The 27999-nt window shown below is 43.9% G+C and overlaps 1 protein-coding gene across 1 annotated transcript in view; it reads left to right on the top strand.

Annotated features, from left to right (window-relative positions):
* MLXIP (MLX interacting protein) overlaps positions 1 to 27999 on the top strand; it is a 160446-nt gene that overhangs the window by 99623 nt on the left and 32824 nt on the right. Inside the window, exons 3-10 of the mRNA XM_030219870.1 lie at positions 523 to 608; positions 7960 to 8049; positions 15006 to 15047; positions 16144 to 16315; positions 21743 to 21832; positions 23148 to 23272; positions 24531 to 25134; positions 26051 to 26172. Of these exons, the coding sequence (XP_030075730.1) occupies positions 523 to 608; positions 7960 to 8049; positions 15006 to 15047; positions 16144 to 16315; positions 21743 to 21832; positions 23148 to 23272; positions 24531 to 25134; positions 26051 to 26172 (1331 nt within the window). The remainder of the gene's footprint in view (positions 1 to 522; positions 609 to 7959; positions 8050 to 15005; positions 15048 to 16143; positions 16316 to 21742; positions 21833 to 23147; positions 23273 to 24530; positions 25135 to 26050; positions 26173 to 27999) is intronic.

Consider the following 27999-nt stretch of genomic DNA (forward strand, 5'->3'; position numbering starts at 1 on the left):
AATGGGGGTGTTATTCAAAGAAGGCACTTAGGCAGCTTATGTAAGTGCTTTGGTTTAAATTTCAGGCCAAGCTGAACATATACAATTTGGCTATATGAGTTGATATAAGGCCAGAATTTATTGATATTTCATGAGGAAGGGACAAGGGCATTCCAGGATTGGGGTCTGAAGTTAGACGGCTAAGCTGAATATAATTCTGTCTGTATAAGTCATGTAATAAAAATAGCAGGCCAAAGTTTATACAGGTAACTAATTCGTATGAAGTTAGGAATGCAAATTCAGCAGTCTAAGTTATACAGATATGCCTGAATATCTGCGTAAGGATATATGTCTAACTTATCCAGTATAGAACAGTATAATCAAGTCTGCTGCAATATCTTTATGCAGTCGTTGACCCACTGAATACTGCTTCTAGTGTGGTGTGGTAAGGGGTGTCTTCCCAAAACCCTGAAGCTTTCAATGGTGTCTTTTCTCAGTTCTTTGGATTTTGCTGATTAAAAGGTACTTGCTGTTTTATTATAGACTTAGAAAGGCGGAAGAACCCTGTGTGTCATTTTGTGACGCCCCTGGATGGATCTGTCGATATAGATGACAATCGGCGGCCTGAGGTATGTCATGTCCTATGTCAGTGGCTCCCATGCCCTGTACTGCTCTGTGTGTGTGTGTGTGTGTGACCTGGGTTTACTCTCCAGACCATCTAGTGCTGTGGATATTGTAGTTCACAATCCTCAAAAGACAAGATACCAATTACTGCATGTGAAGGTTGTCGTGTGCCCCCGTTGCTTGTGCACTGCAGAGTCTGGTTGAAGAGCAACCTAGTGGAGACCTGAGCCTTCAGTTCTCTGACCAAAGACTGGAAATGAAAAATAATGTGATGAGATTTGTTGCAAAACACCCAGAAGAGCAAAATTCATTGTAGCCAACATCTTGCTTGGAAAATGTGAGTCGCTGCCATAAAGACAGATACTACATTTTTGCATTCAGATTTTTGGATAGCTGACACAGCTGTCTTGTGACATTGTTTTGCTGCTGAATCATATCCTATAAGATGTCCCTTTAGCTGTGTGAACCTGACGTTCAGCAGGAATGAAACTGCTAAGAGGCAAGAGCCTGATATCACATGCAGCAGGTACCTGGAAGGAGAAGGGAGAGGAGATGGGGAGAATAAGGTCCTCGAAAGACAGTACTGGGGGTGAAACAAGGTCCTGTCATCTCATGCAGAGATTATCTTGGGGTAGAGGTCTTCCATCCTCTGCAGGCAGTGCCTGGGAAGGAGGGGCAAGGTCCACTTAAGCTTCCGTTGCACCAGGTACAAAATAAGTACTTGTATATAATATGTAAACCGCTTTGATTGTAACCACAGAAAGGCGGTATATCAAGTCCCATCCCCTTGCCCCTACTATCCCCTGTAGGCTGTGCCTTGGAAGGAGAGGCAAAGGCCTACCATCCCCTGCAAGCAGTACTTGGGGGGTGGGGGTGGGGGTGGAATGCTGCCTAATAGCTATTTTCTGCTATATCTGTTGATCACGTCTCCTCGTGGTTACTGAAGCTACCCCTCTGACGTTCGCTCTGCCATCTGCTGGTTGAGGTGAGAAGCCCAGAAGGGCTCTTGTGCCTGTTATTGTTGGCTTGATTATAACAGGCAGAGTGTTGGTACCTTTGTGTGCTACTTCCCTAAAGCACTGAAACAATGTTAGCTTTTAAGTCTGCCTTGAACAGACTGTACTTAAAAAAAAAAAAAAAAAAAAAATCTTTGTGCTTTCTTCAGCCTAAGAGCAAAAGTATTGTTCTTGCTGAAGTAGGAGAGGGGTGGAGTTGGTGAACTGGGGTGTTTTTTTTTTCCTTTTTTGTTTTTTTTTCAGGTGGATCAGAGGGTGGAGAGAAAAGGGGATGGGGGAAGGGGGTGGGAGGGGAAATGGGAAAAGAAAAGTTATAAAAATTGAAGTAACTTGTGTACTTATATAGTCTTTGGGGATATGTCAGCAAGGTTGTTATGTACGATATGTCTGAGTTCAGCTTTACTGATTTTGCGAGTTTTAATATGCAAGATGTTTTTGTACGTTTTGTAAGTTGTTTTCTCTCCAAAGTTTGGATAAAGACTTCTTTCAATTAAAAAATAAAAGAATAAAGAAAGCTGATAGAATTAAAAATTTGCAGTAGATGCTGCGACCTTAAACCATGCAAGTGACATGTATGAAGTGGCCTGATATTGTTCCTCAAACCCCCCCCCCCCCCAAAATATGCATATTACTCCCACCTTTTGGATTGGAATCCCGAATACCCTCTCCCCTTGGGCGTATCTGAGAAGGTGGGATATCAGTTGAAAATAAACCCTGCTGATGGTGAGTTAACCCATGTTCCCTAGAGCAGGGGTGGGCAACCTGTGGCCCGTGGGCCAAATGCAACCCACCATTGAATTTTATGCTCCCCAATAAGTTACATCATTCTGGGCTCCATGCAAAGAAACATTACTGACACTGAGTCTTAAATAATGACCTTTTATATCAGAGGCGTAGATATGAGAGGGCTGAATTGTGGCACTCTTGTTAAAATTCGCCCATTCCTCTCTGAACAGACCACCCGAACCCTCGTCCACTCGCTCGTTACCTCTCGCCTTGACTATTGCAACCTTCTCCTCACTGGCCTCCCGCTTAGCCACCTATCCCCCCTTCAATCTGTCCAAAATTCCGCCGCACGTCTTATCTACCGCGTGAACCGATACTCTCATATCCCCCCTCTCCTCAAGTCGCTTCACTGGCTCCCGATCTGCTACCGTATACAGTTCAAGCTTCTCCTATTAACCTTCAAATGCACTCAATCTGCAGCCCCCCACTACCTCTCTACCCTCCTCTCCCCGTATGTTCCCACCCGTAACCTCCGCTCTCAGGACAAATCACTCCTATCTGTACCCTTCTCCACCACCGCTAACTCCAGACTCCGCCCCTTCTGCCTCGCATCACCATATGCCTGGAACAGACTTCCCGAGCCCATTTTCAAGTCCTTACTCAAAGCCCATCTCTTCTCCCTTGCTTTTGGCGCCTAACCACCTTCCCCATTCATGATACCTACACTGACTACATAGTTTGTTACCTTTAGATTGTAAGCTCTCTTGAGCAGGGACTGTCCTTCCCCATGTTTAAACTTGTACAGCGCTGCGTAACCCTGGCAGTGCTATAGAAATGCTAAGTAGTAGTAGTAGTAGTTAAGGCTGCGGGGATTCCCAAGTCCCATCAGCTAAAAGGATCCTGCTCTAGTGACCCAGAACGCTCCCATACTCACTGCAGCAGACGGCACTTTCTGTCAGCTGCTTTGCTCATCCCCTCACGTTTTGTGCGTGCACGGCAGGGAGGGAGGCTGGTTTTGTAGCGGTCCATAAAGAATGTCACCTGATGCAGCGAGTGCGGGAGCATTCTGGACCGCCAGTGCAGGACCTTTCTAGTGGTGGGGCTTGGGGAACCCCACCAGCTGTGATACTTAATGAATTTGGGGTCAAAGGGGGAGAGGGTGAGGTGGGGGAAATAGTGTGCCCACCCACTTTGGTCTCAGGCCCTCCCTAATTGGCAGATCTGGCTATGCCCTTGTTTTACACAGGGTCATAGCCACGGGGAGATCTTGGGGGCCCATGCCCCCCATTCTTGACTCAGTCTCCCCCAGTGGCAGAGTGTATACTGTCTGGCATCCCCCTCTCCTCCCACTGCTGCTGCTGTTCTCCGACCTTCCGGCATCAGCTCTCAAGGTAGCCCCGCCTCCGGCATCCCCACACTCACTCACTCACTGCTGTTGCTGCTGAAGTTCTTCGACCTTCCAGCATCAGCTGTCAAGGCAGCCTTGCATCTTGCTGGTCCTGGAAGCTTTCTCTCTGCAGGGTCCCGCTTACATGGGAACAGGAAGTTGTGCAGAGAGAAAGCTTCTGAGGCCGGTAAGGGGCAAGGCTGCCTTGAGAGCTGATGCTGCCAGAAGGTCGGAGAAGTGCAGCAGAAGGAGAGGGGCAGGGAGAAAAATGAAAGACAAGGTCCAGGGAAGGGAGAGAGAAACCAGACTGTAGGAAGTGGGAAAGGGAAAAAAAAAAATGCAAGAATGTGTGTGGGGGAGGGGGAGAGTAACATAGTAAATGACGGCAGATAAAGACCTGAACGGTCCATCCAGTCTGCCCAACAAGACAAATTCATTTGACATGGTATGTAATACTTTATATGTATATCTGAGTTTGATTTGTCCCTGCCTTTCTCAGGGCACAGACTGTAGAAGTCCGCCCTGCACCAGTGTTATTCTCCAAATACCAGCGTTGCCACCCAATGTCCGCTAAGATTCCATAGATCCATTTCTTCTAAACAGGATTCCTTTGTGTTTATCCCACGCATGTTTGAATTCCATTACTGTTTTCATCTCCACCACCTCCCGCGGGAGGGCATTCCACGTATCCACCACCCTCTCCGTGAAAAAATACTTCCTGACATTACTCCTGAGTCTGCCCCCCTTCAACCTCAATTCATGTCCTCTAGTTCTACTGCTTTCCTGTCTCCGAAAAAGGTTCATTTGTGGATTAATACCTTTCAAATATTTGAACGTCTGTATCATGTCACCCCTGTTTCTCCTTTCCTCCAAAGTGTACATGTTCAGGTCGGCAGGTCTCTCCTCGTACAGTTTACAACGCAAATCCCATACCATTTTTGTAGCTTTTCTTTGCACCGCTTCCAGTCTTTTTACGTCTTTAGCCAGATACGGCCTCGAAAACTGAACACAGTACTCCAAGTGGGGCCTCACCAATGACTTGTAGAGGGGCATCAACACCTCCTTTCTTCTGCTGGTTATACCCCTCTCTATGCAGCCTAGCATCCTTCTGGCCACGGCCGTTGACTTGTCACATTGTTTCTTGACCTTCAAGATCCTCAGACACCAACACCCCAAGGAGAGGAGAAGGAATGCATTGCCCTCCACAGTCTATCCCTCTCCCCCCCCCCCCCCCCCCCCCCCCCCCCCCCCCCCCCCCCCCCCCGATTAGAGTGCCGGCTACGCCACTGGGGTTTTACATGTTATATGTAATTTTTGGTCTTTAGTCAGGGATGAGATCAAAACATTATTGCCAATTTTCTCCTCCCTTACGAGTAATGTTAATTTTTGGTCTCTTGCTCTCCCCGATACTTTAGACATGTGGCAGAGATGCTTATTTGATACTTTGATCGCATTGACTCTAACGTTTTGGTGAATGACCATTCTCATGGTATATTCATAATTATGAACCAACAGATAAATTGCTATTGATGAAATATGGTCTCCTATCCTTTCTTCTATAGATCATCATTGACGTTCCAAGAGTGTTTTCTCTGATTCTTATGTTTCATTTAAATATGTATCCTTAGAGCATCATCTGCTAATTTTTTTTTTAATTTTTATTTATTAAATTTCAAAATAATACATTCACAATAATAAATGTATAGAAATCAGGAAATACATCCAAAAGATTAAAGAACCATCCATTACATTTCCATGGATTTTCAAAAGAATATCTTTCTTACTTAGTCCACTATAAACGATCAAGATACAAGGTATTGATCATAGGAAACAAAAAGAGTAAAGAAACTCTTACAATAAACATAAGGAGGACAGAATCACAAGTTTGCCTGCGGTTTCAGCTCCCTACTGGTGCCTCAGAGGCTTGAAGATCCCTGCTTTCTTTACTTATTAATAGGAGCTTCAATTTTTCTGGATCAAAAAAAACATAATGAACATTACCAAAAGAAACAAGACATCTGCATGCAAATTTCAACTTAAATGATCCTCCCAGGGAGAGAGTTCGAGGCCTAAGCCCCAAAAATTCTCGCCTTTTCTTTTGTGTAGGTTTGCTGACGTCTGGAAAGATCTGTATCTTTGAGCCAAAAAATTGAGCTTCCCTAAATTTGAAGTAAAGGCGAAATATATTATTACGATCAGTCTCGAATGCAAAGGATACCAGGAGAGTAGTGCGTTCAGTTATAGACTCTAGTGATGTTTCAAGAAATTGAGTAAGATTTAAATCTGGAGCAATCTCCAGATTTGTTTTAATTCCAGTAATATAATAAGCTTTAACAATCGGAGGAAAAGCTTCTTTTGGAATCCTTAAGATTTCTAGGAAATATTTCTGTAACATCTCTAATGGAGGTAATAGAGGGCTTTTAGGAAAGTTTAAGAATCTCAAGTTATTTCGTCTAAGTTGATTGTTCAAAAATTCTACTTTCCTTTGGTCCCTTTCTTTCTCCATAAGAACATTGTCAACTAGAGTTTGTAATTTTTTTATTGCAATGGAGTTTAACTCACTTTTCTCCTCTTGCTTCGCCGTTCTCGACTCCATTAGTTGTTGAGAATTTTTAACATCCTTCACTTCAGCAGTCAATTCAAATTAAATCTTTTGCAGGGAAACATTCATTGTCTGGATGGCATCCCATAGGGTATCCAATGTAACAGTTGCTGGTCTAATTAGTTCGCTGAGTCTCGCTGGTGAAGGCGTCTGAATGGAAGTGGGTACACTCTCCACTCTTCCTGCCTTGCGCTCAGACGTCGCTGCGTCTGGCGTCGAAAATCCCACAGGGCCGCTGCCGACTTCAAAACTATCCAGATGAAGTTCTCCTGAAGGGTCCGTCTCTCCACCCGGTCTCGGCGGCGCAACTCTAATAGGCGGGCTCAGCGATATCGCCTCCGCGCTAAGATCTCCGGTAAGCTGTTGTTTCGGAGATCCAACCAGGGCAGAAACTTGTGGTCCCAACGTTTGTAGCCCAAAGACTTCTAAGGTAGGCTGCTTTAGCGATGCGGTATCCCCGGTGCTAGGAACGGCTTTAGCACCGATCTTTCCTTTCCTCTTAACCATAATTGAGGTAGGGAAAGGAAAAACGCCAAACAAGCCTTCTCGTGTCTCAGAGCCTCAAAACGCAGCTCCTCCCATGGACGCCGTCTTGATGTACAGCGCTCCATCATCTGCTAATTTAATGTATATCTTATTTAAAATAATATTCCTTCAAGGATTGCTTTTTGTGTCTCATCCCCTTTGATAATATTTGTATTGGTTCAGTTGTTTTGTTTTTATTATTTACTTTTATTAAATTTCATTAAAAGGTGAAGTTAGAATTAGAATTGTATGTGGCCTGCGAGACCACCCTTCTATTCTCTACCTTTTATACCATTCCCCCCCCCCCCCCAATCTCCTTCCCTTTACCTTTCCTATCCTTTCCTTGTCTACCTCCCCTACTCCAATTCATTATTCTTGGGCACTGTTGCCATTATATTTACCACATTTTATAACATTCTTCTTACATGTAATTTGTAATGCTTTTCTTTACTATGTAAGCTGCATTGAACCTGCTGTATGTGGGAAAGCGCGGGGTACAAATGTAATAAATAAATAAATATACTGGAAAAAGTCATTAACCCGAGTTTTAGCTATTTTAAATACTGTATGTTGCAAATAGTTTCAGAATAGCCACTCTATCAGTTGGTTTCCATCATTTTTAGTTAAATCAGTTAATAAGTAAAAATGTATCACAGAAGGTTTATGGAGTGCATTTCCAGTTCTGACATTACATAATGTTGCAGCCCGCTAGGACAGTACTGGACATTCATGCGGCCCTCTATGTATAAAGTGTACCCACCCCTGCCCTAGACTCTGAGAGACCCCAGTGGATGTACAGTAATATATCGTACACAGGGCTGAGACCTTCCAGGAGGGGGGGCATTATGCTCCCATGCATAAATACCTTTTGCAAGGATGTAGGGAGAAGACACTCATCCTTCTCATACGTTTTCTGTGTGCACGAGTTCCAGTAACCACCTCAGTTTACAAGGCCTGCCTTTTATCCTGGATTAATGTTCATTTGCTCAATTTTATGACATGGGATTGGGATACTTGAGAAGGCTGGAGATGGGTGAATCGGGGTCTAGGGGAGAGTTAAGACATGTTCCCAGTTAAACTGTTTAATTTATACTTTCTAGGCTATTGCCACAGAAGGGAAGTACTGGAAAAGAAGAATTGAGATCGTGATCCGGGAATACCATAAGTGGAGAACGTACTTCAAAAAAAGGGTATTTGGTTTTCCTGCTTTATAAAACCTCTCAGTACGGCTTCCTTTACCTTAGTTCTGCAGAATTTTGGAAACATAATACTTTTCACTCCTCTGAGAGGAGGAAGTAAAGGGCATGTATTTGATATACTGCCTTTCTGTGATTCAACCAAAGTGGTTTATATTACATACAGGTACTTTCTCTGTCCGTAGTGGGCTTATAATCTAAGTTTTTGTACCTGGGGCAATGGAGGGTTAAGTGACTTGCCCAGGATCACAAGGAACTGAAGTGGGAATTGAACCCAGTTCCCCAGGTTCTCAGCCACTGCACTGACCATTAGGCTGCTCCTTCACTAAGGGGGTCCTTTTACTAAGGTGCACTGAAAAATAGCTTGCGGCAGTGTAGGTGTGGGTTTTGGGCTTGCGCCGATCCATTTTTTTGGCGCACCTATAAAAAAAAGGGCCTTTATTCTTGCCGAAAATGGACGTGCGGCAAAATCAAAATTGCCACGTGTCCATTTTGGGTCTGAGTCCTTACCGCCAGCCATTGACCTAGCGGTAAAGACTCACATGGTAACCAGGCGGTAATAACCTACATGCGCCAAATACCACGGCGCGTGTCCATTACACACACCCGAAAATAAAAAAATATTTTTAGACGCGTATCGGATGCACGCCAAAAATGAAATTGCCGCAAGAGCCAGGCGGTAACTCCATTTTGGCGCGCGTTGAGCGCGTGTTGACACTTACGCAGCTTAGTAAAAGGGCCCCTGTTTTGTTTTTTGCTACAACTTTCAATACTTGCTTCCAGTGAGGTACCCAGTTACCTGACTCTGGCCTCGATACTCAAAAGTAAATACTGGCGCTAGAGGCATTAGCGTCATACTAACACCTGCATTTACCAACGCAGAATGTTCAAAAGGGTCTAGCGTGGGAAACAACAACCATGCCAGGCATTAGCACAGATAGTATATAAATATGTCGTCAAGCTCATGTAAATGAGGTCATTTTGTATTCCTCCCCAATGCTCGGAAAAGAGCGCTCGAAACAAATCTGCCTTACTGTTGTCAAAAATAGCACCAGGTCAGAGCAGGACATAGGGTGCTGGAAGAGAGGATTCCTGTGATTCTCATGCTTCTCAGAAATGTAATGTTGTTTTAAGTCTTTATTTATTGAACAATTATATTATGAATGTTAGATAAGAGTTATTGGGGGGCTCATTTTCAAAACAAAAAATGTCATGAGGTGAAAGATTTTCTCTGAAAAACATCCAAGTTGTGATTTTCGACACCCCGATTTTTAAACATTTTGCTTCAGTTCATTTCAAGGGGGCATGTTGGGGGTGTGTTTTGTGTGGGACATGAGTGGCACCAACAGATAGACATTTTTCTGCAATAATGGAACAAAATGAAAATGTCTAGGGCCAAAATTAAGACATTTTTGGCTAGACCTGTTTCAATCATGCCTAGCAGAGGCTCATTTTCGAAAGAGAAGGATGCCCATCTTTCGACACAAGTCGGAAGATGGGCATCCTTCTCACAGAGTCACCTAAATCGGTATAATCGAAAGCCCATTTTGGGTGTCCTCAACTGCTTTCCGTCGCAGGGACGATCAGAGTTCACGGAGGCGTGTCGGAGGTGTAGCGAAGGCGGGACTTGGGTGTACCTAACACATGGACGTCCTTGACCCATAACGGAAAAAAAAGGGCAAGCATTTGGATGACTTTACCTGGTCCTGTTTTTCTTGCGACTAAGGCACAAAAGGTGCCCGAAATGACTGGATGACCACCAGAGAGAATCAGGGATGACCTCTCCTTACTCCCCCAGTGGTCACTAACCCCCTCCCACCCTCAAAAAACATCTTTAAAAATATTTTGTGCCAGCCTCTATGCCAGACTCAAATATCATACTCAGATCCATCACAGCAGTATGCAGGTCACTGGAGCAGTTTTAGTGGGTTCAGTGCACTTCAGGCAGGCAGACCCAGGCCCATCCCCCCCCTACCTGTTACACTTGTGATGGTAAATGTGAGCCCTCCAAAACCCACCACAAACCCACTGTACCCACATGTAGGTGCTCCCCTTTACCCATAAGGGCTATGGTAGTGGTGTACAGTTGTGGGTAGTGGGTTTGGGGGTGGGTTGGGGGTCTGAGCACACAAGGTAAGGGAGCTATGTACCTGGGAGCAATTTCTGAAGTCCACTGCAGTGCCCCCCTAGGGTGCCTGGTTGGTGTCCTGGCATGTGAGGGGGACCAGTGCACTATAAATGCTGGCTCCTCCCACGACCAAAGGGCTTGCATTTGGTCATTTCTGAGATGGGTGTCCTTGGTTTCCATTATTGCCGAAAATCAGAAACGACCAAGTCTAGGGACGACTATCTCTTAAGGATGACCTAAATGTCAAGATTTGGGTGTCCCCGACCGTATTATCAAAACGAAAGATGGACGTCCATCTTGTTTCGATAATACGGGTTTCCCCGCCCTTCCACCAGGATGTTTTGCGAGGACGTCCTCAGCAAAACGTGGGCGTCCCTTTCGATTATGCCTGTCCATGTGACCAAAAGGTGCCCTAAATGACCACTGGAGGGATTAAGACATAACCCCCGCTTACTCTCTGTGTTCACTTACCCCCCCCCCCCCTTTACTCCCTCAGTATTCACTTACCCCCTCCCATCCCCCAAAGATGTGAAAGAAACAGTACATAACAGTCTGTGTGACCACTTCAGATGTTATGGGCATTCCTATTAGAGTAGCAAACAGGGCTCTGGAGTAGCCAGTAGCCTAGTGGTCGGCAGTGTTGTATAGTAACTATGTAAATGTAACTAGTTACTGTACTTTAGTAAAAGGGTTTTTCTTTTTGTTACTTTTACTTGTAAAGAAGTACAGGATAACATTTGTTACTTTTACTGAAGTAATAATTTTGCCAATTTTTACTACTTTTACTCAGTTACATCTGATGCTTGCAGTAAAAGTGGAAGGGAGATGTAAATGATGATTCCTCAGTAAACTAATTGAAATGGCAAAACTAGGAACAGGATTTTGCTGTTATAAACCTTGTCATGCAAATAGTGGATCATCTCATCTTAAATTTTGCTGTTCAGTGAATATAACCAATAAGAACAGTGGAGTTGCCTGTGTTTGTTGAACTGATTACTGGCCTCCAGCCAAACTGAACAGTGATGAAGTTGGGTCACTTTAAAGTGGAGATGAAGCTGGTAGCATTTCTTAGTGAACAGTTCGTCATCCCATGGGAAATTTTAACACTGGGGAAACTGTCCACTGGATTGATAAGAGTCTTTAGGGAGGACGTCTGCTTGTCTGGCCTTAATACTGAAGGGTTTCCACACATTTATAAGTGAGAGTGGGATGTTTGACCACGGAAATTCAAATCCTGGAGACAAGAATCTTAAAAAGCTTGTTTATTGATGAAAAGACTCGACACAACTGTTGTGTTTCGGCCGTCAGGCCTGCATCAGGAGTCTATAAAAAACATACATATGCAAATAAAGAAAAATTAAGTAAAAACATAAACCATATATGATAAAAAAAAAAACCACAGTAAAGCAATAACATATGCTAAAAAACAAAATCAAAAGATAAAATATGGGAATAACTTCATTTGCTAAACGTCAAAAAATGTGTTCGCATATACAATGTTCTCATAAAGTGCTAAATATTGCAAGAACAATGCGTACAATAAAATACATATAAATAATGAATAGAATAGGGACTAGACTTACAAAGCATATGAATGAAATATTATATTGGAAGGATATGCTATGATGTGTATAGTTACGGGCGGTAAGCTTATAATGAAAACTGAAAGTTTTTTCCATAATTACATATTCACATGTACAATATTCCCATGGAATGCTAAGGTTGCATAAAACATCTGTGCAATAAAATCTATATAAACACATGAATAAATGAAAAAGGGACTAGGCATACAGGACATGTGAATAAAATTGTGTATTAAGAGGATATCCTATAATATATATAGTGTACTGACATTTTTTGAAGACATAAATATATTTACATAAATATATATTCTCATATGTGATGTTCTCAAAGAATGCTAATGTTGCATGAAACATATGTACAATAAAATCCATATAAACGCATGAATAAATAAATAAATGGGAACTAGGCATACAGGACATATGAATGAAATTGTGTATTAAAAGAATATCCTATGGTATGTAGTGTACTACATACCATAGGATATTCTTTTAATACAATTTAATACAGTTTCCGTGGTCAAACATCCCACTCTCACTTATACTTGTGTTTTCCCGTGGGGAAACAGCTTGGCTGCGGATTCTTCTTTCCACACATTTGACATTCTTACATCAATTCTTGAAGATATTCAAACAGAATTTGCCATTAGATGAAAAATTGTAAGGACAACAGACAATGATTCCAACTCTATGAAAGCCTTCTTTGTAATTGGACGATGATAACGAAGATGAAAATGCAAGTGACAAATTAGACAGCACCGCTTCTCATGCAGGTGATGGTGACAATAATGATGATAAACTGTTTTTTGCTATATGGAAATCATAAACTGATTACCTGTCTAACATCAATTCAAGAATGAGCTAAGCACAACAAACGTTGCCTGAACCCAAGTAAAACTGAGCTTCTTAGGGTTCCTAACACAAGTGGACATGTACCTGACATCAAACTCTCTTTTGGGAAGTACGAACTCCTCCCCAAATCACAAGTGGGGAAGCTTGGAATACAGTTAGATTCAAATCCAAGCAACCTTCAAGTTGGGGGAGTTAGGAGGGGGTCAGTGACCACTATGGGAGTAAAGCGGGGTCATACCTTTATTCCTCCAGTGGTCATCTGGTCATTTAGGGCACTTTTGTGGGCTTAGTCGTTAATAAACAGGTTTAGCGTAAAACGTCATAGTTTTAGTCCTGGATGTTTTTGTTTTGTTTCATTATGACTAAAAACGTCGTGCAGCCAAAATCCTGCCCTTTAACACGCTCCCTTGTGATTTGGACACACTGCAGATGAACTGCATAGAAAAAGGTCTGGAAATGGGTTTTGAAAATACCGATTTGAACACTTTGTGAGAAAAAAGTCCACATGCTGTTTTATGCCACTTTTTTGTAGACATTTTTCTCTTTCGAAAATGAGCCCCATAGTAAACCAAACAGAAGCCCAATACTTCAAATAATAGATGTGCAATAGAGCCAAGCTCCTTTTTACAAGACCAGCAAGTCTTAGAGTTGGAAGGATTAATATAATGGGACCTGAAGGGCTCCAACATCCTATATACCTTGATCCTGCCATGTGGGCCATGACTCTCTTTCTTTTCAATCAGTATTTTGGAGTTGTGCCAGAGAGAATAAGATGTAATAGACCTAGGGACTTCTAGATTTTTATCCAGTGTTTTTTGAGAATTTTATAATAGGTTCAAAGGATGGGATTAGTGGAACACGAGTTAGGAAGAGACATACCAGGGAATCTAGAAAGTAGGATGGGCCTGAGAAGAGCCATTTCAAATTGTAACCGATATGGAGGAGAAAGTGTTTCTGGTCACAGTATGAAAGCTTTATGAAATAGCAACAGGTCCAGAACGTTAACTCCTCAGCGCCACCCCCCCCCCCCCCCCCTCCCAAACACCTTCTTCTTTAGGAGATTTCAGTTTCACAAGAGAAATTCTGGGAGGTTTACCAACCCATAGGAGTTTTGACAATAAAAATTCCAGTGAAGTATAAAAAGATGCGGGAAATAAGACTTTAAAATAAACTGGACAGACAAGATTCACTCATTGTACTGTGTGGAGGAAAAAACCTCAGATGTTGCATAAGGCCCTATTCCATAATCCAAAATATAGCAGGTTGGAGGATTATTCACTAGTGATGATTCAGTCACTGGTCAAAAACCTCTGTGTGCAATAACTGGTGTACTAATGATCTTTAAATAAATTTCTCAAAGTGAATGACTTAAATAATGAACAGTAAAGGGTCATGGTATGTGGCTCAAAACCATTTTATAAAGTCATTCACACACAGGGCCGGCCCAAGGCAAGATGCCTCCTGAGGCGGGGCTTACATGCTGCCCCCCCCTGACGTTCCAAACCTGGTAGCGGCAACGATTCCCATACACTGCCCTGCTGCCGCTGGCACGCGCTTCTTCCCTTTACTGCGGCTGCCTGAGCGAAACAGGAAGTTACTTCAGGCAGCCGCAGGAAAAGAAAGAGGTGGGTGCCAGCGGCGGAAGGGCAGCGTATGGGAATCGCTGCTGGGTTTGGAACGTCACCGTGATGAGGTAAAATGTCGTGATGCCGCTTCTGAAGAGTTCTGCCTGAGGCCCCCGCCTCAGGTGGCCTAATGGTCAGGCTGCCCCTGTTCACATAGGAATTGTAAACGAGGTGGAGTGACACTTAACCGACCAAGTGCCAACTCCACCCCTGGATCACCACCCAAATAGCCGGCTTTCATTTATGCACTAACCGCTAATTTTCAGCAGTGATAACCGGTTAAATGCCACCGAAAATTAACGGATAGCCCTGAACTAGCAATTTAACCAGTCAGTAGCCGTTTCTGACCAGTTAAGTCATTTTGAATATCTACCAGAACCAGTAGCGTACTAAGGGGGGGGGGGCGGTGGGGGCAGTTCGCCCCGGGTGCACGCCGCTGGGAGGGGTGCCGCGCACCTGTCGGCTCTTCATTTTCATGCTCCCTCTGCCCCGGAACAGGTTACTTCCTGTTCCGGGGCAGAGGGAGCATGGAAACGAAGAGCCGACAGGCGCGCGGCACCCCCCCCCCCAGCGGCGTGCACCCGGGGGGGGGGGTCATGCTATTCGGGGGGGGGGGGTGCTGCACCTGGGGGACGGGGCGCATCGGCGATCCACCCCGGGTGTCAGCGCCCCTAGGAACACCACTGACCAGAACATGGCTGGAGTATTTTCTAAACCTGGGGTCTTTTTTTTTCCCCCACCTAACTTACTGTTTCTTTTCTGCAGTTACAGAAACATAAGGATGAGGATCTTTCAATTTTGGTCAAAGTAAGTAACACCCTGTAGCGTGCTGTCGCCTTATCTGGTTGCTGCTGCTCTAACAAAAGTGTTGACTGACTGCAAAAACCCAGCACCTTTTATACATTATCCAAAAGGTGCCTCTTTAATGCAGGACCTCAACAGTGACTTGCTTAATTCATCATTGGTCCAACAATATCATTAACTTATTTACCATGTTCCTTTCTTAAATTTTGAAATGCTTGATGGAAATTGTCTGCTTAACTTCCTATATTTTTTTCCAATGGCTGACCAAAGAATCACGACATTAAGGGGGTGTTTTACTATGCGCTCACGTTTTTAGCACGTGCTAAAATTGGACGCTCACTAAACGTTAGAGGCACCCATAGGAATGCATTGGCGTCTCTAACGTTTAGCGCTTGCCTAATTTTAGCGCGCACTAAAAACGTGAGCACGCCTTAGTAAAAGACCCCCAGTTAAGAATTGAATCTGAGCTGTTAGTATGATAATGTTTGGTGTTGGGCTAATTCAGCTCTGTTTCTTGTTACATTTCTGGCTGATTCAGTGAGATGCTTCAGATAATTGGTTTACCGAGGATTAGGGAGAATGAGCAAGCTTTGGGTGGTCCAAGAGTTTCCTTACCACGTGGCTAAGATATGAATATAAGTGTTGCTGTTCTGGGACGGACCGACTAAAGGTCCATCTAGCCCAGTATTCTGTTTCCAGCAGTGGCCAATCCAGGTCACAAGCACCTGACAAAAATTCCCCAAAAGTAGCAAGATTCTACCAACCCCCAAGGATAAGCAGTGGCTTTCCCAAGTCTTTCTTAAAGGTTTATGGGCTTTACCTCCAGGAAGTTGTCCAAAACTATTTTATACCGAGTTACCACTTGCTCCAGCAATGAGTTCCAGAGCTTAACTATGAGTTGAGTAGAATCAAATGTGGAGTTTATAGTTATGATTCAAGGACAGTTCCTTCTGGAAGAAACTGAACACTGTTGAACGTTGGGGGAGGGGGGGGGGGGGTCACTGGATACACAAAGATGTGACCACCATTGCCAAAGGAGAGGATTAAACCGTACTCTGTGGTCCTGTCTTTTTTTTTTTTTTTTTTCTGCTCTCTCCAGGATGATGACTTGGTTTTCTGGCAAAAAAGTAGCGAGGGGAGGGAGACACCAGTTCCCATGGAAGAGGAGCAGCTCCTGGATATGGACATGCTTATGGCGGAGTTCAGCGACACGCTGTTCTCAACACTTTCTTCCCATCAGCCCCTCCCATGGCCCAATCCAAGAGAAATCGGTGTGTATTTTGATCTTTTTTTTTCCCCCGTCTGTTTTTACAGTGGAAGGTTTTTGTTTTGGAAGGTTGTGGTTTTGTGTTTCTTCTGCTGACATCATCCGTCCTTACTTATAAGGCCATTTTTCAATATGAACCGGCCAAAGTCAACTGGTAAAGGGGAAAGAAAAATACATTCACTCCTGTTTACATGCTCGTGCACACATGCACACTGTGATGATCCTGGTCACCCTTTTCATGGGTAGAAACTACCTCAACCTCAGGCACCGCCCTCTTTTAGGTCAGGACAAACACTCAAACTTCCTGGAGTTCAATCCGTGGCCAGAAACTGGTCTACTCCGGGTTTTCTGTTTCATTCACTTCAAAGAAACATTCAAAAGAACTATTAGAAAGTTCAGAATGGTTTATTATCTCCAAATGAAAACAAAAGCTCTACCATAAATGAGCCCTTTCAGCCTAATGCATAAGTCCATATAATCACAGTTCCTTGCAGTAAGAGATTCTAGTTCGGTTTCTTTCATTTGATATAACACAGCAACGTGTGTCTGCATGAGCTCCTTATCAAACAGAGGATTTGTACACTGAGTTGCCCATACACGCTGTCAGATTGTAGTGAGTTTTCCATACATCTCTCTTCCATGCTGTCAGGTTGTAGAGTCTAGTGTGGGAAGCAGTGGTGTAGCTACAGGGGGTCACGGGGGCTGGGGTCCCCCCCAAATTTCCTGTGGGCCCCTGGTTTTGCTGGCGGTGGTCCCCAACCCCTGCCAGCTGAAGTGTTGTCCAGCGCTGGTCTCCGGCGCTGCCACATTGCCTGCCCTGAACTGTCTTCCCCTCACGTCTAGCACGCTCCTTTTAGTGAAACTGAGCATGCTCAATTTTATTAAAAGGAGTGTGCAGGACGTGAGGGAAAGACAGAGCAGGGCAGGCAATGCGGCGGCACTGGAGACTGGTGCTGGACAACGCTTCAGCTGGTGGGGATTGGGGACCCCAGCCAGCCAAGGTATTTGTTGCGGCAGTGGATGGGGAGCAGCAGGGCGGCAGGCCAAAATGTGCCACTCCACCTCGGGCTCTGGCCCCCTCCCACCGCAAGGTCTGGCTACGCCCCTGGTAGGAATCTCACTCTTGAACCCTTTGTGCTAGAGCTTCTCCCTTTCCCTCTGTGAAGCTCCAGGGGTACTGGCGGTGTCCCAGTGGAACAGTTTGACTTCTCCTCCTCTCTCCAGGTGCTTGCCTTCAGCCTACCTGGAATCCTCCTCCCCCAAAAGTTACTGAGCCTAGCTTCCCAGGGCTTTTTATCTTTATTTTTAACATTTCTAGCCCGCATTACAATCCTGAGTGTGTAATAAAATATATCCATAATTTTAACAAAGACCATAAACATACAACAGACATATTTTCAGAACCACTAAAATCATCCTACTGTAGATAGCAGTCCAGTCCTGTGTTCACCCCTAAGAAGTAGGGAGAGCTCTCTGAAATAGTACAGTTTTCAAAACTTTCTTAAAATCAGACAAACTTTTCAGAGCCCTTATCTCTGAAGGCAAGGAATTCCCAAATGCCCTTCTCCTGTGAGAGAAATGTATTCCTCTTTCCTTCTTCAGCCTTCCCCTCTGCTTCCTGGGTAGGAGGTCACCTGACCTCAGAATTGAAAGTCCCTTTTTCCATACTCTGATTAGAGCTGCTTTCCACCTCCTAGGTGGAGCTAGGGAGCCCAACTTGCTAGAACCTCAACTATGATCCCCTCTCTGTGTTTAAAGGAAAGTACACATCTTCTTTCCACTAATTGTTTTTAGGGGCTATCTCCCTTGTTGCCCCTCTCTGCAACCCATATATACTGCAGGCAAAGGAAAATGGGCTTCTTCTTTGTCTTTGGGTCTGTTGAGACACTAAAATCCCTTCCAGTTGGTGGGCTTTTATTCTGGGCTTTCTTCCCCTCCTGAGCTCTAACCCCCTTAGCTAATCCAGTGGGAAGAGGGCATTGGAGACGCTGGGATTGCACCTTAATCACCACACCACACCACAAAGACACACACACACATTCATTCTCTCTCTTGCATGGGCACACACATGCGCACACTCTTTTGTGGAGGAAGAGAATGTCAAGAAGTCTTATTGCATGCAGGTTCTGCTCTCGAACACCTGCTCCATGGTAGATGTAGAGAAACAATCTTCCACACAAAGATGCCAGCACAAACCAAAAAAGGGTGAAAATCACCAATCCACAAATCTAAAGACAACAAGTTCTGTGGACTCTCAATGTCAGTGTTCCAAACTATTTATTCATTAATAGTACATACAGGAATAATCCAAAATGAGCTGTGTTTCGGCTCAATAGCCTTCTTCATGGGTCCTGTATGGAATCAATGAAGCCTCATACAAGAACAGACAACTCTGTGGTAAATAGATGATGAAGTATGTTATCCTGAGATGGTTCAAATTCAGTAGTCACCTAGCGGGCAGTATTCCACACCAAGTATTTGAAAATGTTCTAGCTGTTAACCAGCATTTGCCTGTAGCACAAATCTTCAAGACCATTAATTACCTAATAAATGGTCTTTTTCAAGACCTCCTTTAGCAATTCAGTCTCTGAAGACACTCATTTATGACTGTTATTTTTATAATACAATACTTTTAAGAAACTCCTGAGGCAGGCACGTTGGTACCGAGTCATCATTAAGAGTCATCAATAAAAGTTTTAATCTCATATCGGATGTTCCTTGGTCTGTGTTTGAAGTGCCTGGATGTGTTTGCCACTACTGTTTTCCTGCTGCTTGCTTCCCTGTGGGATTCTGGTGTTCTTTCCACATCTATGGTTTGTCTGTGTTTTCAAATCCAAACAAGCAGTGTGGTGTTGTCTATATCAAAACAAGGACATCAAAGCAGTCCAACTTAATCCAGAAAAAAGAAAAAGAGGGGGAAAAGTCTCAACAAGTGCTGCAATATTGAATTTTATTCATTAATTGCATGCACAACAAGTCATCATAGACTGAACCCCCCCCCCCCCCAAAAAAAAAGTCTATTTTTATTTTCTTATATTTATAAATGCTTATATTCATACATAGTTCCAGCTCTAAAAAGTCAAAACCACAAAATAACTTATCTTTTGACAAATCTGTCCTGCATATAGACTCCGACGGTCCCGTTTCGTATTTCTTCCTCAGGGAACCCAGACGCGGACTTGTGAAAAAAAATGAGTGACTAAAAAAACGCTGGACTGGACCAGTCAATTTTTTCACAAGTCCGTGTCTGGGTTCCCTGAGGAAGAAATACGAAACGGGACCGTCGGAGTCTATACGCAGGACAGATTTGTCAAAAGATAAGTTATTTTGTGGTTTTGTTTGACTTTTTAGAGCTGGAACTATATGTGAATATAAGCATTTATAAATATAAGAAAATAAAAATAGACTTATTTTTGGGGGGTTTTTCAGTCTATGATGACTTGTTGTGCATGCAATTAATGAATAAAATTCAATATTGCAGCACTTGTTGAGACTTTTCCCCCTCTTTTTCTTTTTTTCTGGATTAAGTTGGACTGCTTTGATGTCCTTGTTTTGATATAGACAACACCACGCTGCTTGTTTGGATTTGATTTTCATTTTGAATGGCAGATTTGTGAGATCTGAGTGTGATTTTGTTGTCTGTGTTTTCAAACACTTGGTATGGTATACTGCCTGCGAGGTGACTACTGTGTTTGGAGCACCTCAAGATATCATATTTCAGCATCTGTTTACCACAGAGTTGTCTGTTCTTATGAGTTATAGCTTTATCGATTCCATACAGGACCTCTGATGAAGGCTATTGAGCTGAAACACGGCCCGTGTTGGGTTATTCCTGTATGTACTATTGATGAATAAATAGTTTGTAACATTGAAACTGAATGTCCCCAGAACTTGTTGTCTTTGGACTTGTGGATTGTGTTTTTAGGCTGCTTGTATCCCTTCCCAAATTAACATATACCAGCCATTCTCAACTGGGAGGGGTAAAAGAAACCAAAGCTACATGCATATGAGAAAGTCAGTTTTATTTGCTTACCAAATACAAATATAATAGTTTCTCATGAGAGATCAATACAGTTACATTAAAAGATGTTCACTGACTGCATCTCTGAAATACTGTTCTGAAACTGCTGCTTATATTGTTTGTTTCAGACAATGATTTACAAGACTTTTTCTCTGCAAATCATCGTTCTCACAGACTATTATCTGGTTCCCAACATCTGCTTTCCTAAACCTGTTTAGACCTTTTTGTTTACACTAGTTTCTTTCCCAAGGCCTGCCTTGCCCGTAAGGGTATCATAATCTATATATATAAAAGGCAAGACCAACGTTCTGAAGCCTCCAGCCGGAAGTGTGAAGCGCCAGAGATATCCGGTTTCCCCATGAGTGAAGGAAAACAGCACAGCACGAAATCTCACACAGTGAAGGACTCAGAGGGGGGAGGGGAGAGAGATGCCCTCACTCTCTGTAACAAAAACACAGAACAGCAGGAAACTTAACACCGAAGGACTGGACTGGGAGGGGGGAGGGGGAGGGAGAGAGGGCAGGGACACACACTCCCACATGCACACTCTGAAGAAAACTTTGCTAGCCCCCGTTTCATTTGCATCAGAAACGGGGCTTTTTTACTAGTAGATCATAAATTCCAGAGTCATGCAGGCTCGTCAATCTCTGATAAATTCCAGAGTCATATAGACTTATCTATCTCTGGCCTTTTAACACATTCCATAGCGCATGACTGTGCTCATAATTCTACAATTGGTGACGTCAAAGATAGATGCAGCAGGGTAACTGGGGCCCCCTCCCTCTGACACAGGAGCCAAAAATGGAGATGCATGTGATGTAGTGATTAGGGGATGCAGCTGTTCATCTGCAGTCCAGTGGTGAGACTGAGCACCCTTAATCACCTGACCTCTCTCTGTTCAAGCTTAGATTGTAGGCTCTTTGGGAACTAATTTTCAAGGCCATTTACTTGGGTAAAATAACTTAGATGATAATTGAACCCCCCCTGTGCATTTTCAACTGTATTGTGAGGAGGTGAGTACTGCATGTGCAGAATTTTTATAGGTGTGCGCACTGTTTCTCCACTCTGTCGCCAGCACTAAAGAGGAGATACAAAGTGCTTGGCTGGGTTTTTAGCACGTACATGTTGAGCTGTTTTCAAAGGAAGCTCTCGCGTTCTTTCTGTTTGGAAATTCACATCAAGCGTACACTCCGATGGTGCCCACATGCTTTACAAGTGTTTGGAATTTTGAAAACTGCCCCCTTTATCTTGTGCAGGAATGTGTATAAAATTGTGATTATATAAAATGTTTTCCTTCTGCTTGAAAACAGGGACAACAAATATTTGTTACTGTTAGTACGAGGACTGTTCTGCTCCTGTACTCACTTTGGCGTGAGCATTGCTAAAGCAAATCCTTGTATTTTATGACAGCACATGCCTGGAATGCCGACATGATCCAGCCAGGACTCATTCCGCTGCAGCCAAATTTAGATCTGATGGACACATTGGAACCTTTTCCAGGTAGGACTAGGAGAACAAGATGAATGTTTTCATTCTCAGTGCCCAAAGTCAGTGTTCGGCACCACCCATAGGATACAGAGCAAGGGCAGAGGCTGTCCTAGGACACCTTAATTCAGAATGCAGCACAACACTTGGGTGCCTGGTGGGGCCCTGGTTTTACATCCTTGCATTCACAAACTTGGAGCCCTTTTGCCTTTTTTCATAAGGAAACCAGTACTATGGGTGTTTGCATGCTAGCAGGGAAGGTAAGTGGACCTGGACTAGGCCCAGCTGCCAGTGGTTGGGTTCACAGATGGCATCTTTTCTGTGACTCTGAGAGGAATCTGATCACTCTTGTGAAAACGATGAACCTAAGGAGATAATCAGTCTGGGGGGGGGAACATTTTTCAGCTTACTAAGCAAAATAACTTTGTGGTTTCTTTAAAAAAAAAAAGGGGGGGGAGGGTGCTTGGTTTTGCATTTAAAAACAACTTAGAGTTTAATATCTACAGGACCGCCAAGAGACTGAGCTGGGCCAGGGGGCAGGGCCACTGCTGCTGCTGCCCCCTCCCTCAGGGCCACCGCTGCCACCGCCCCCTCCCCAGGATCACCGCTGCCGCCCCCCCCCCCCCCCCCCCCCATCACAACTCCAAATACCTTAGCTGGTGAGGATCCCTCAGGCTCCGCCAGCAGAAGCCTTTCTCCAGTGCTGTTCTTCACTCTGCCGCATTGCCTGCTTTCCGTTGCGACTGCTTTTCCCCTCACGTTATGCATGCTGAGTTTCATCAAAACAGAGCGTGCACGATATGAGGGGAAAAACAGCTGCAGGGCAGGCAATGCGATAAGTAAAGAACAGTGCTGGAGGAAAGCTTCTTCTGCTGGCGGGACCTAGGGCCCCCCCCCCCCTCCCAGCCAGACCAGAGGCCCCGAAGCTCTGTGTCTGTTCCTCCCCAGCCTCTAAGGGGGGGGTCCGGCACCAGAGTTTTCTCTCTCCTTCTCCTGTCAGGGGTGCAATCACCCGGGTCCCATCAGGAGCAGGAGAGAGAGACCCCAGTGCTGGGCCTCCCTTAGAGGCTGGGCCCGGGGGAATCTTGCCCCCCTTCCCCCCCTCCCCTCTCGGTGGTCCTGAATATCTATACCCAAATCATAGGATGATGTACACTGCATTTTCTGGACAAATTTGTATGTCTTTGTGGAGGCAAATAGTTGCTTTTTGTGGCATCTTGTTGATAGAAGAAGATGGAGGAGGGGGGAACTGAAGACCATGTTACAACTGCTTTATCTCCTAAAGGTGGGATTTTAGGTCTTTCTGAAACCTGAATTTTTTTTCTTTTAGATTTGTTCTCCTTCAGTCGCTTCCAGTCAGGCATTTCATTAACCCCTGCGCCTGCCCCAGCCTCTGCTGCTGCTCCTACCACGACACCAGCCAGTCCCCTCTGCACTAATAGCCAGTCCTCACAGGTGGGTGTCTCATGGGAGAAGCGTGGCTGCTTGGGGACATAGCCCATTTGCCAAACTACATTTTTAAATAACCAAATAACGTGCTTTTGAAGAAAGCAGTGTAAATTGGTGTGTTGGTGTTGAGAGTGACCTGCCTGTACCTGAGAGGAAAAAGTCAGTCATATTTTCATTGTAAACCAGAAATGCTACTTAGGATGAGACAGCTGCCAAACTACCCTTCTTTTATAGCAGAACCAGAGCTATGGAATGAACTTTCATTACAAATTAAGACAAACATCTTTGCTTTCATTTAGAAAATCATTGAAGACTTGCCTGTTTTCACAAGAATTTGAACAAATTTAAGTTTGTTCTTAAGAATGTATTGTGGACCAGATTAATATTAATTGAATTGTGGATACAATTATTATGTTTTTTTTCGTATGTTGTTTTTTTTTAATTTGTACCCCGCACTTTCCCACTCATGGCAGGCTCAATGCGGCTTAGGTACTTATTTGTACCTGGGGTAATGGAGGGGTTAAGTGACTTGCCCAGAGTCACAAGGAGCTGCCTGTGCCTGAAGTGGGAATCGAACCCAGTTCCCCAGGACCAAAGTTCACCACTCTAACCACTAGGCCACTCCTCTATTTTGTTTTAATTCTTTATACGTTTATCTCTATTTTGTTTTAATTCTATGAACGTTTATCTGTAACCCATTTAGCACGCCCCAGTCCCTCTTTCGCTATGCTTCCGACACGTCCCCATGAACTTTGGTCATCCCTGCCATGGAAAGCAGTTGAGGACGCCCAAAATCGGCTTTCGATTATGCCGATTTGGCCGACCCTGGGAGAAAGACGCCCATCTTCCGATTTGTATCGAAAGATGGGTGCCCTTCTCTTTCGAAAATAAGCCTTCTAGTGTACCTGAATGTAACTCACCTTGAGCTATGACTGAAAAAGGTGTGAGCAAAATCCAAATAAATAAATTAAAGTAGGTTCTTGAGAAACATCTATAGATATGTTGAGAGATGGAACAAGTGTACTTGTGTTTTAGTTGCATTCTGTTCTGTTCTCACTGGATTTTAACTGTGGAGATGCTGCTCACTCCTTGTCTCAAGCTGTAACAAGATGAAAAGCCTTATGTACTAACAGTTTTGTTTCAGATTCTTGATGCATTCTTTTTTCTTGAGTTTGTTAGAACAAACTCACTGTATAACAAGATATCTCTTACGTGACGTCTACTCATTGTACCTTGACTATATCTGTTTCTTGTTCCCTTTTAGCCTGCTGTCTTGCCAGACACGCTCAGCCCAGTGAATCTAGATGTGGCATTGCTTGCATCCCCTGGGCCAGCTCCTGTTGCTTCTAGAGCCCCCGACATCAAACGAGAGAGGAGTGCTAGTTTGGGTAGTATTGGATCGGCAGGCTTCAACTTGGCATCATCCTTAAGCAACCAGCGGGCATTTATATCTATGTTTTCCCCTCCGGTGCTTCCTGTCCAGCCTGCGCTTCCACCAAGCCCGACCCTGAGCTCCCAGACTTTGTATGCTCCCCCAGACCCAGCTAAGTTCGCTTTGTGTAACTCCTCTGTTATCACACATACAGACTCTACTACCCTTACCCAGAATGCAGCTGCTACCACATTTAATCCTAGCCCGGGCCTGCTCTTGGCTGCTCAGCAGCAGGTGCCACATAGCATCGCCTTACAGACTGTAGCTGTCCAACAGCAGCCTCGGCCTTCACCACAAGCCCAGCTGAAGTTCAGTACAGCGAAAGCCATCCCGGTGGCGAAATCCAGAGCCCGAGCGAAGCAGCCACAGAAGATTGTGCCAGTTCCACAGCCCGAGACCGTGTCCTTAGTATTAAAGAATGCCTTCATAGCCCCTGGTTAGTCTCAGAAATAGGCTGTTTGATTGTGTGAGACGGGGCAAAGGAAGGGGGAAGTGCTAGAGGTGGTGTTGGAGGGGAAGGAGCAGGAGAATGGGGGAAATGATGGAGAGGTAAGTGGGCAAGGAGTGAAGAACCATAGGAATGGAGAAGTAATGTGAGAGGAGATGGGGAGTGCTGGAAGTGAGGAGAGAAGCCGGCATATTGAATGGTAAGTGAAGTTAGGAGCAAAGGCAAGCAAATTGGGGGGCAGGAGAATGGGAGGAACATGCTGGGAGGGGCAGGAAAAAGAGGGGAATAGAAGAGAATGATGGGGTGTACTGAGGCAGGTGAGACTGAAGGAGTGGGGGAATATTGAGGGTGATAAGAAGGAAAAGAAGTGGGGCGTTCTGAGTGAGGTGAGGGGCAGAGCGGTAGAATAGGTAAGGCCGTTTGGAATCATAGTAGGCCATTTACACTATCAAATTCAGAAGAGTGGCTGAATGACTCAGTTTATGGCGGGAGACTGTAGACTTGTTTCTATTTTCTCACATCTAATACATTCTGGCATGTTGATCTCCAGTTTCAAAGAAAAGAGGCAGGACTACACATACCAGAATGCATTGTTTGGAAGCTGCAAGCCCAGAACTGGCCCAGTTGTCTTCCTTCTGGAATGTAGTCACTCAGCTTTCAATACATTTTTTTTGTAAATGGAGTTTAAATTCATGCTGTCCGTGGTGCCATAAGAATCTCAGCTTGACCAAACTACTCAAGAAGAGGACAGAAACCGAGCTGTGGACAGCTTTTATCTATGGTCTCGCTCGTGTGGGTATGAAAGATGCACAGCAGGTTGTTGTTATGCTTTGTGGGTAAGGATACACTCGGTAGAGACTTCCTGCCTTAGCCAGATGATAATAGCTTGCCTTTTTCTCCACAGCCGCCTTTCAGGGACAACCCAGGGCTGTGATAGTCTCCCCAGGACCACTGAAACCAGAAAGGATTCTGAGTCCGCACCTGTCTCAGCCCAACATGTTAATCACACCTGCTGGAATCACTAGGGTAAGGAAAGCTCACTTCTCTGGACTGGGCTCTGCCATTTTAGAACACTTTAGAGAGAGAAGCGTTGATTTGATTGGTTGGCCTGTCTCTTCCCTCTGCTCGACCTATGAATGGGGCTTTGGAAACAGCCTCCTTGCTTGCTTTAATACAGTTTCCACAGTACCACGAAAATGAACATGGACCATATATCATAGGAATCCACACGGGGAGAATCCTTTTCAAAGCCATTTTCAAGATTAAACAAGGTTGTAGGGTTCTTTTGGAATATTGGGGGCACTTTGGGGTTGTATGTATTGTATTGTTTATATTCATATATTAAAGAAATTGAAGATTTATATAATGCAGTATTGATTGAACAACAGTGAGTACGATAGGGATTAGTTAAGTGATTGTACTTTGTTTTACAGTTTCCCTTTATTGATTAATATAAACAATGCTGTAACCATAGAAATGTGTTTTTATAAACTTACCCACCTTATAAACAGGTAAAGATATATGTGCACACAGCCTGTTTGCAAATAACTTTGCCCACTGTTTGAAGTGGCATTCCAGGGGGCAGGATTGGGCAAGATGTACACTTAGGGGAAGACTCTATAAGGAGGGAACCAATATTTAGGCCCCAAGAATGCGCATAAATGACCAGACTACCAACATATACATATAAATGTCAATATTCCAGTTCCATGCTATTCTGTAAAAAGGCGCCTGATTGTGATGGTGCATACTTTAAAGGTGGGCAGAGCCTTGGTGAAGCATGGGTGGGGCACACAGTTACACGAATCAATTATAGAACACTAATTTACATGCATTATTTAGCAATCTAGGTGCGAACATTTACACTAGCTGTATGAGTGGTGTAAGTGCTCACACTTAAGTTATACACGTGTATTTTGCTCTGTTACACTAGTATGGAAAGTAGACGTGCACCTTCCTTTATAGAACAGGCTTAAAATAGGGTCTCCTTCATAGAATTTCCCTCTTAATGTGCTACTGAAAATTCAAGTGTGCACATTTTATAACCCAGAAAAGTGTACATCCCCAAAGAGCAGGTGTAAATGAGTTTGCATTACATCAAAATGAAGTGAACTGTGAATACGTGTAGTGGATGCACTGTGAGATTGCACCTACTTATGTGACTTGGACACAGATATTCTCAGGGGTGTCGCTGGGCTTATTCATAAAATGCACATGCTTACCTACACATTGACCCCCTCATACGAAACGGGTGTTAATTTGTGTGTGAGAACTTCTGTGCTGCTGAAGGTCATTGTCCAATGTCAAAAGCTTTAACTTGGAGAAGATTTCTTTTGGGCTGTGGTCCTGAGCTCTGCAACAAGTACCAAGTACCTTAAGAGAAAGAAACGGTTATTATACTTTCAGATGCTCTTTGAAAACATATCTCTTTTGACTATTACTTATTGAGGGATACCGTTTTTATTGGACTAAATACATTTTTTGATTAGCTTTCGAAGGTAATCCTTCTTCAGATCAGAAATAAGCAAATGTTGACAAATATCAGTATATGTAACTGAAATACAAAAGCACTAAGGGTAGAAATTCTTGTTCAGGATGTTTTTACATTTAAAATGTACTTCTAGGATGTTGGCCCATTTTAAGCTTTGTGATCTGCCTTGAGCCATAGAATTTGGTTTAGTGGAATATAAATTACTAGATTAGATTGAATAAGCCAATTTCATAAAGCCAGTTAGTTGTTTTTCTAGGTTTCACATCGATGCCCTCTTATGAAATTATCCACCATGGGGATAATTGTATAACGGGATGCCTTGGCTGTAAAAGCACATAGAAGCATAGACTACCTTTTTCTAT

This window comes from Microcaecilia unicolor, chromosome 11 (assembly GCF_901765095.1).
Source record: "Microcaecilia unicolor chromosome 11, aMicUni1.1, whole genome shotgun sequence".
Classification (NCBI taxonomy): Eukaryota; Metazoa; Chordata; class Amphibia; order Gymnophiona; family Siphonopidae; genus Microcaecilia; species Microcaecilia unicolor.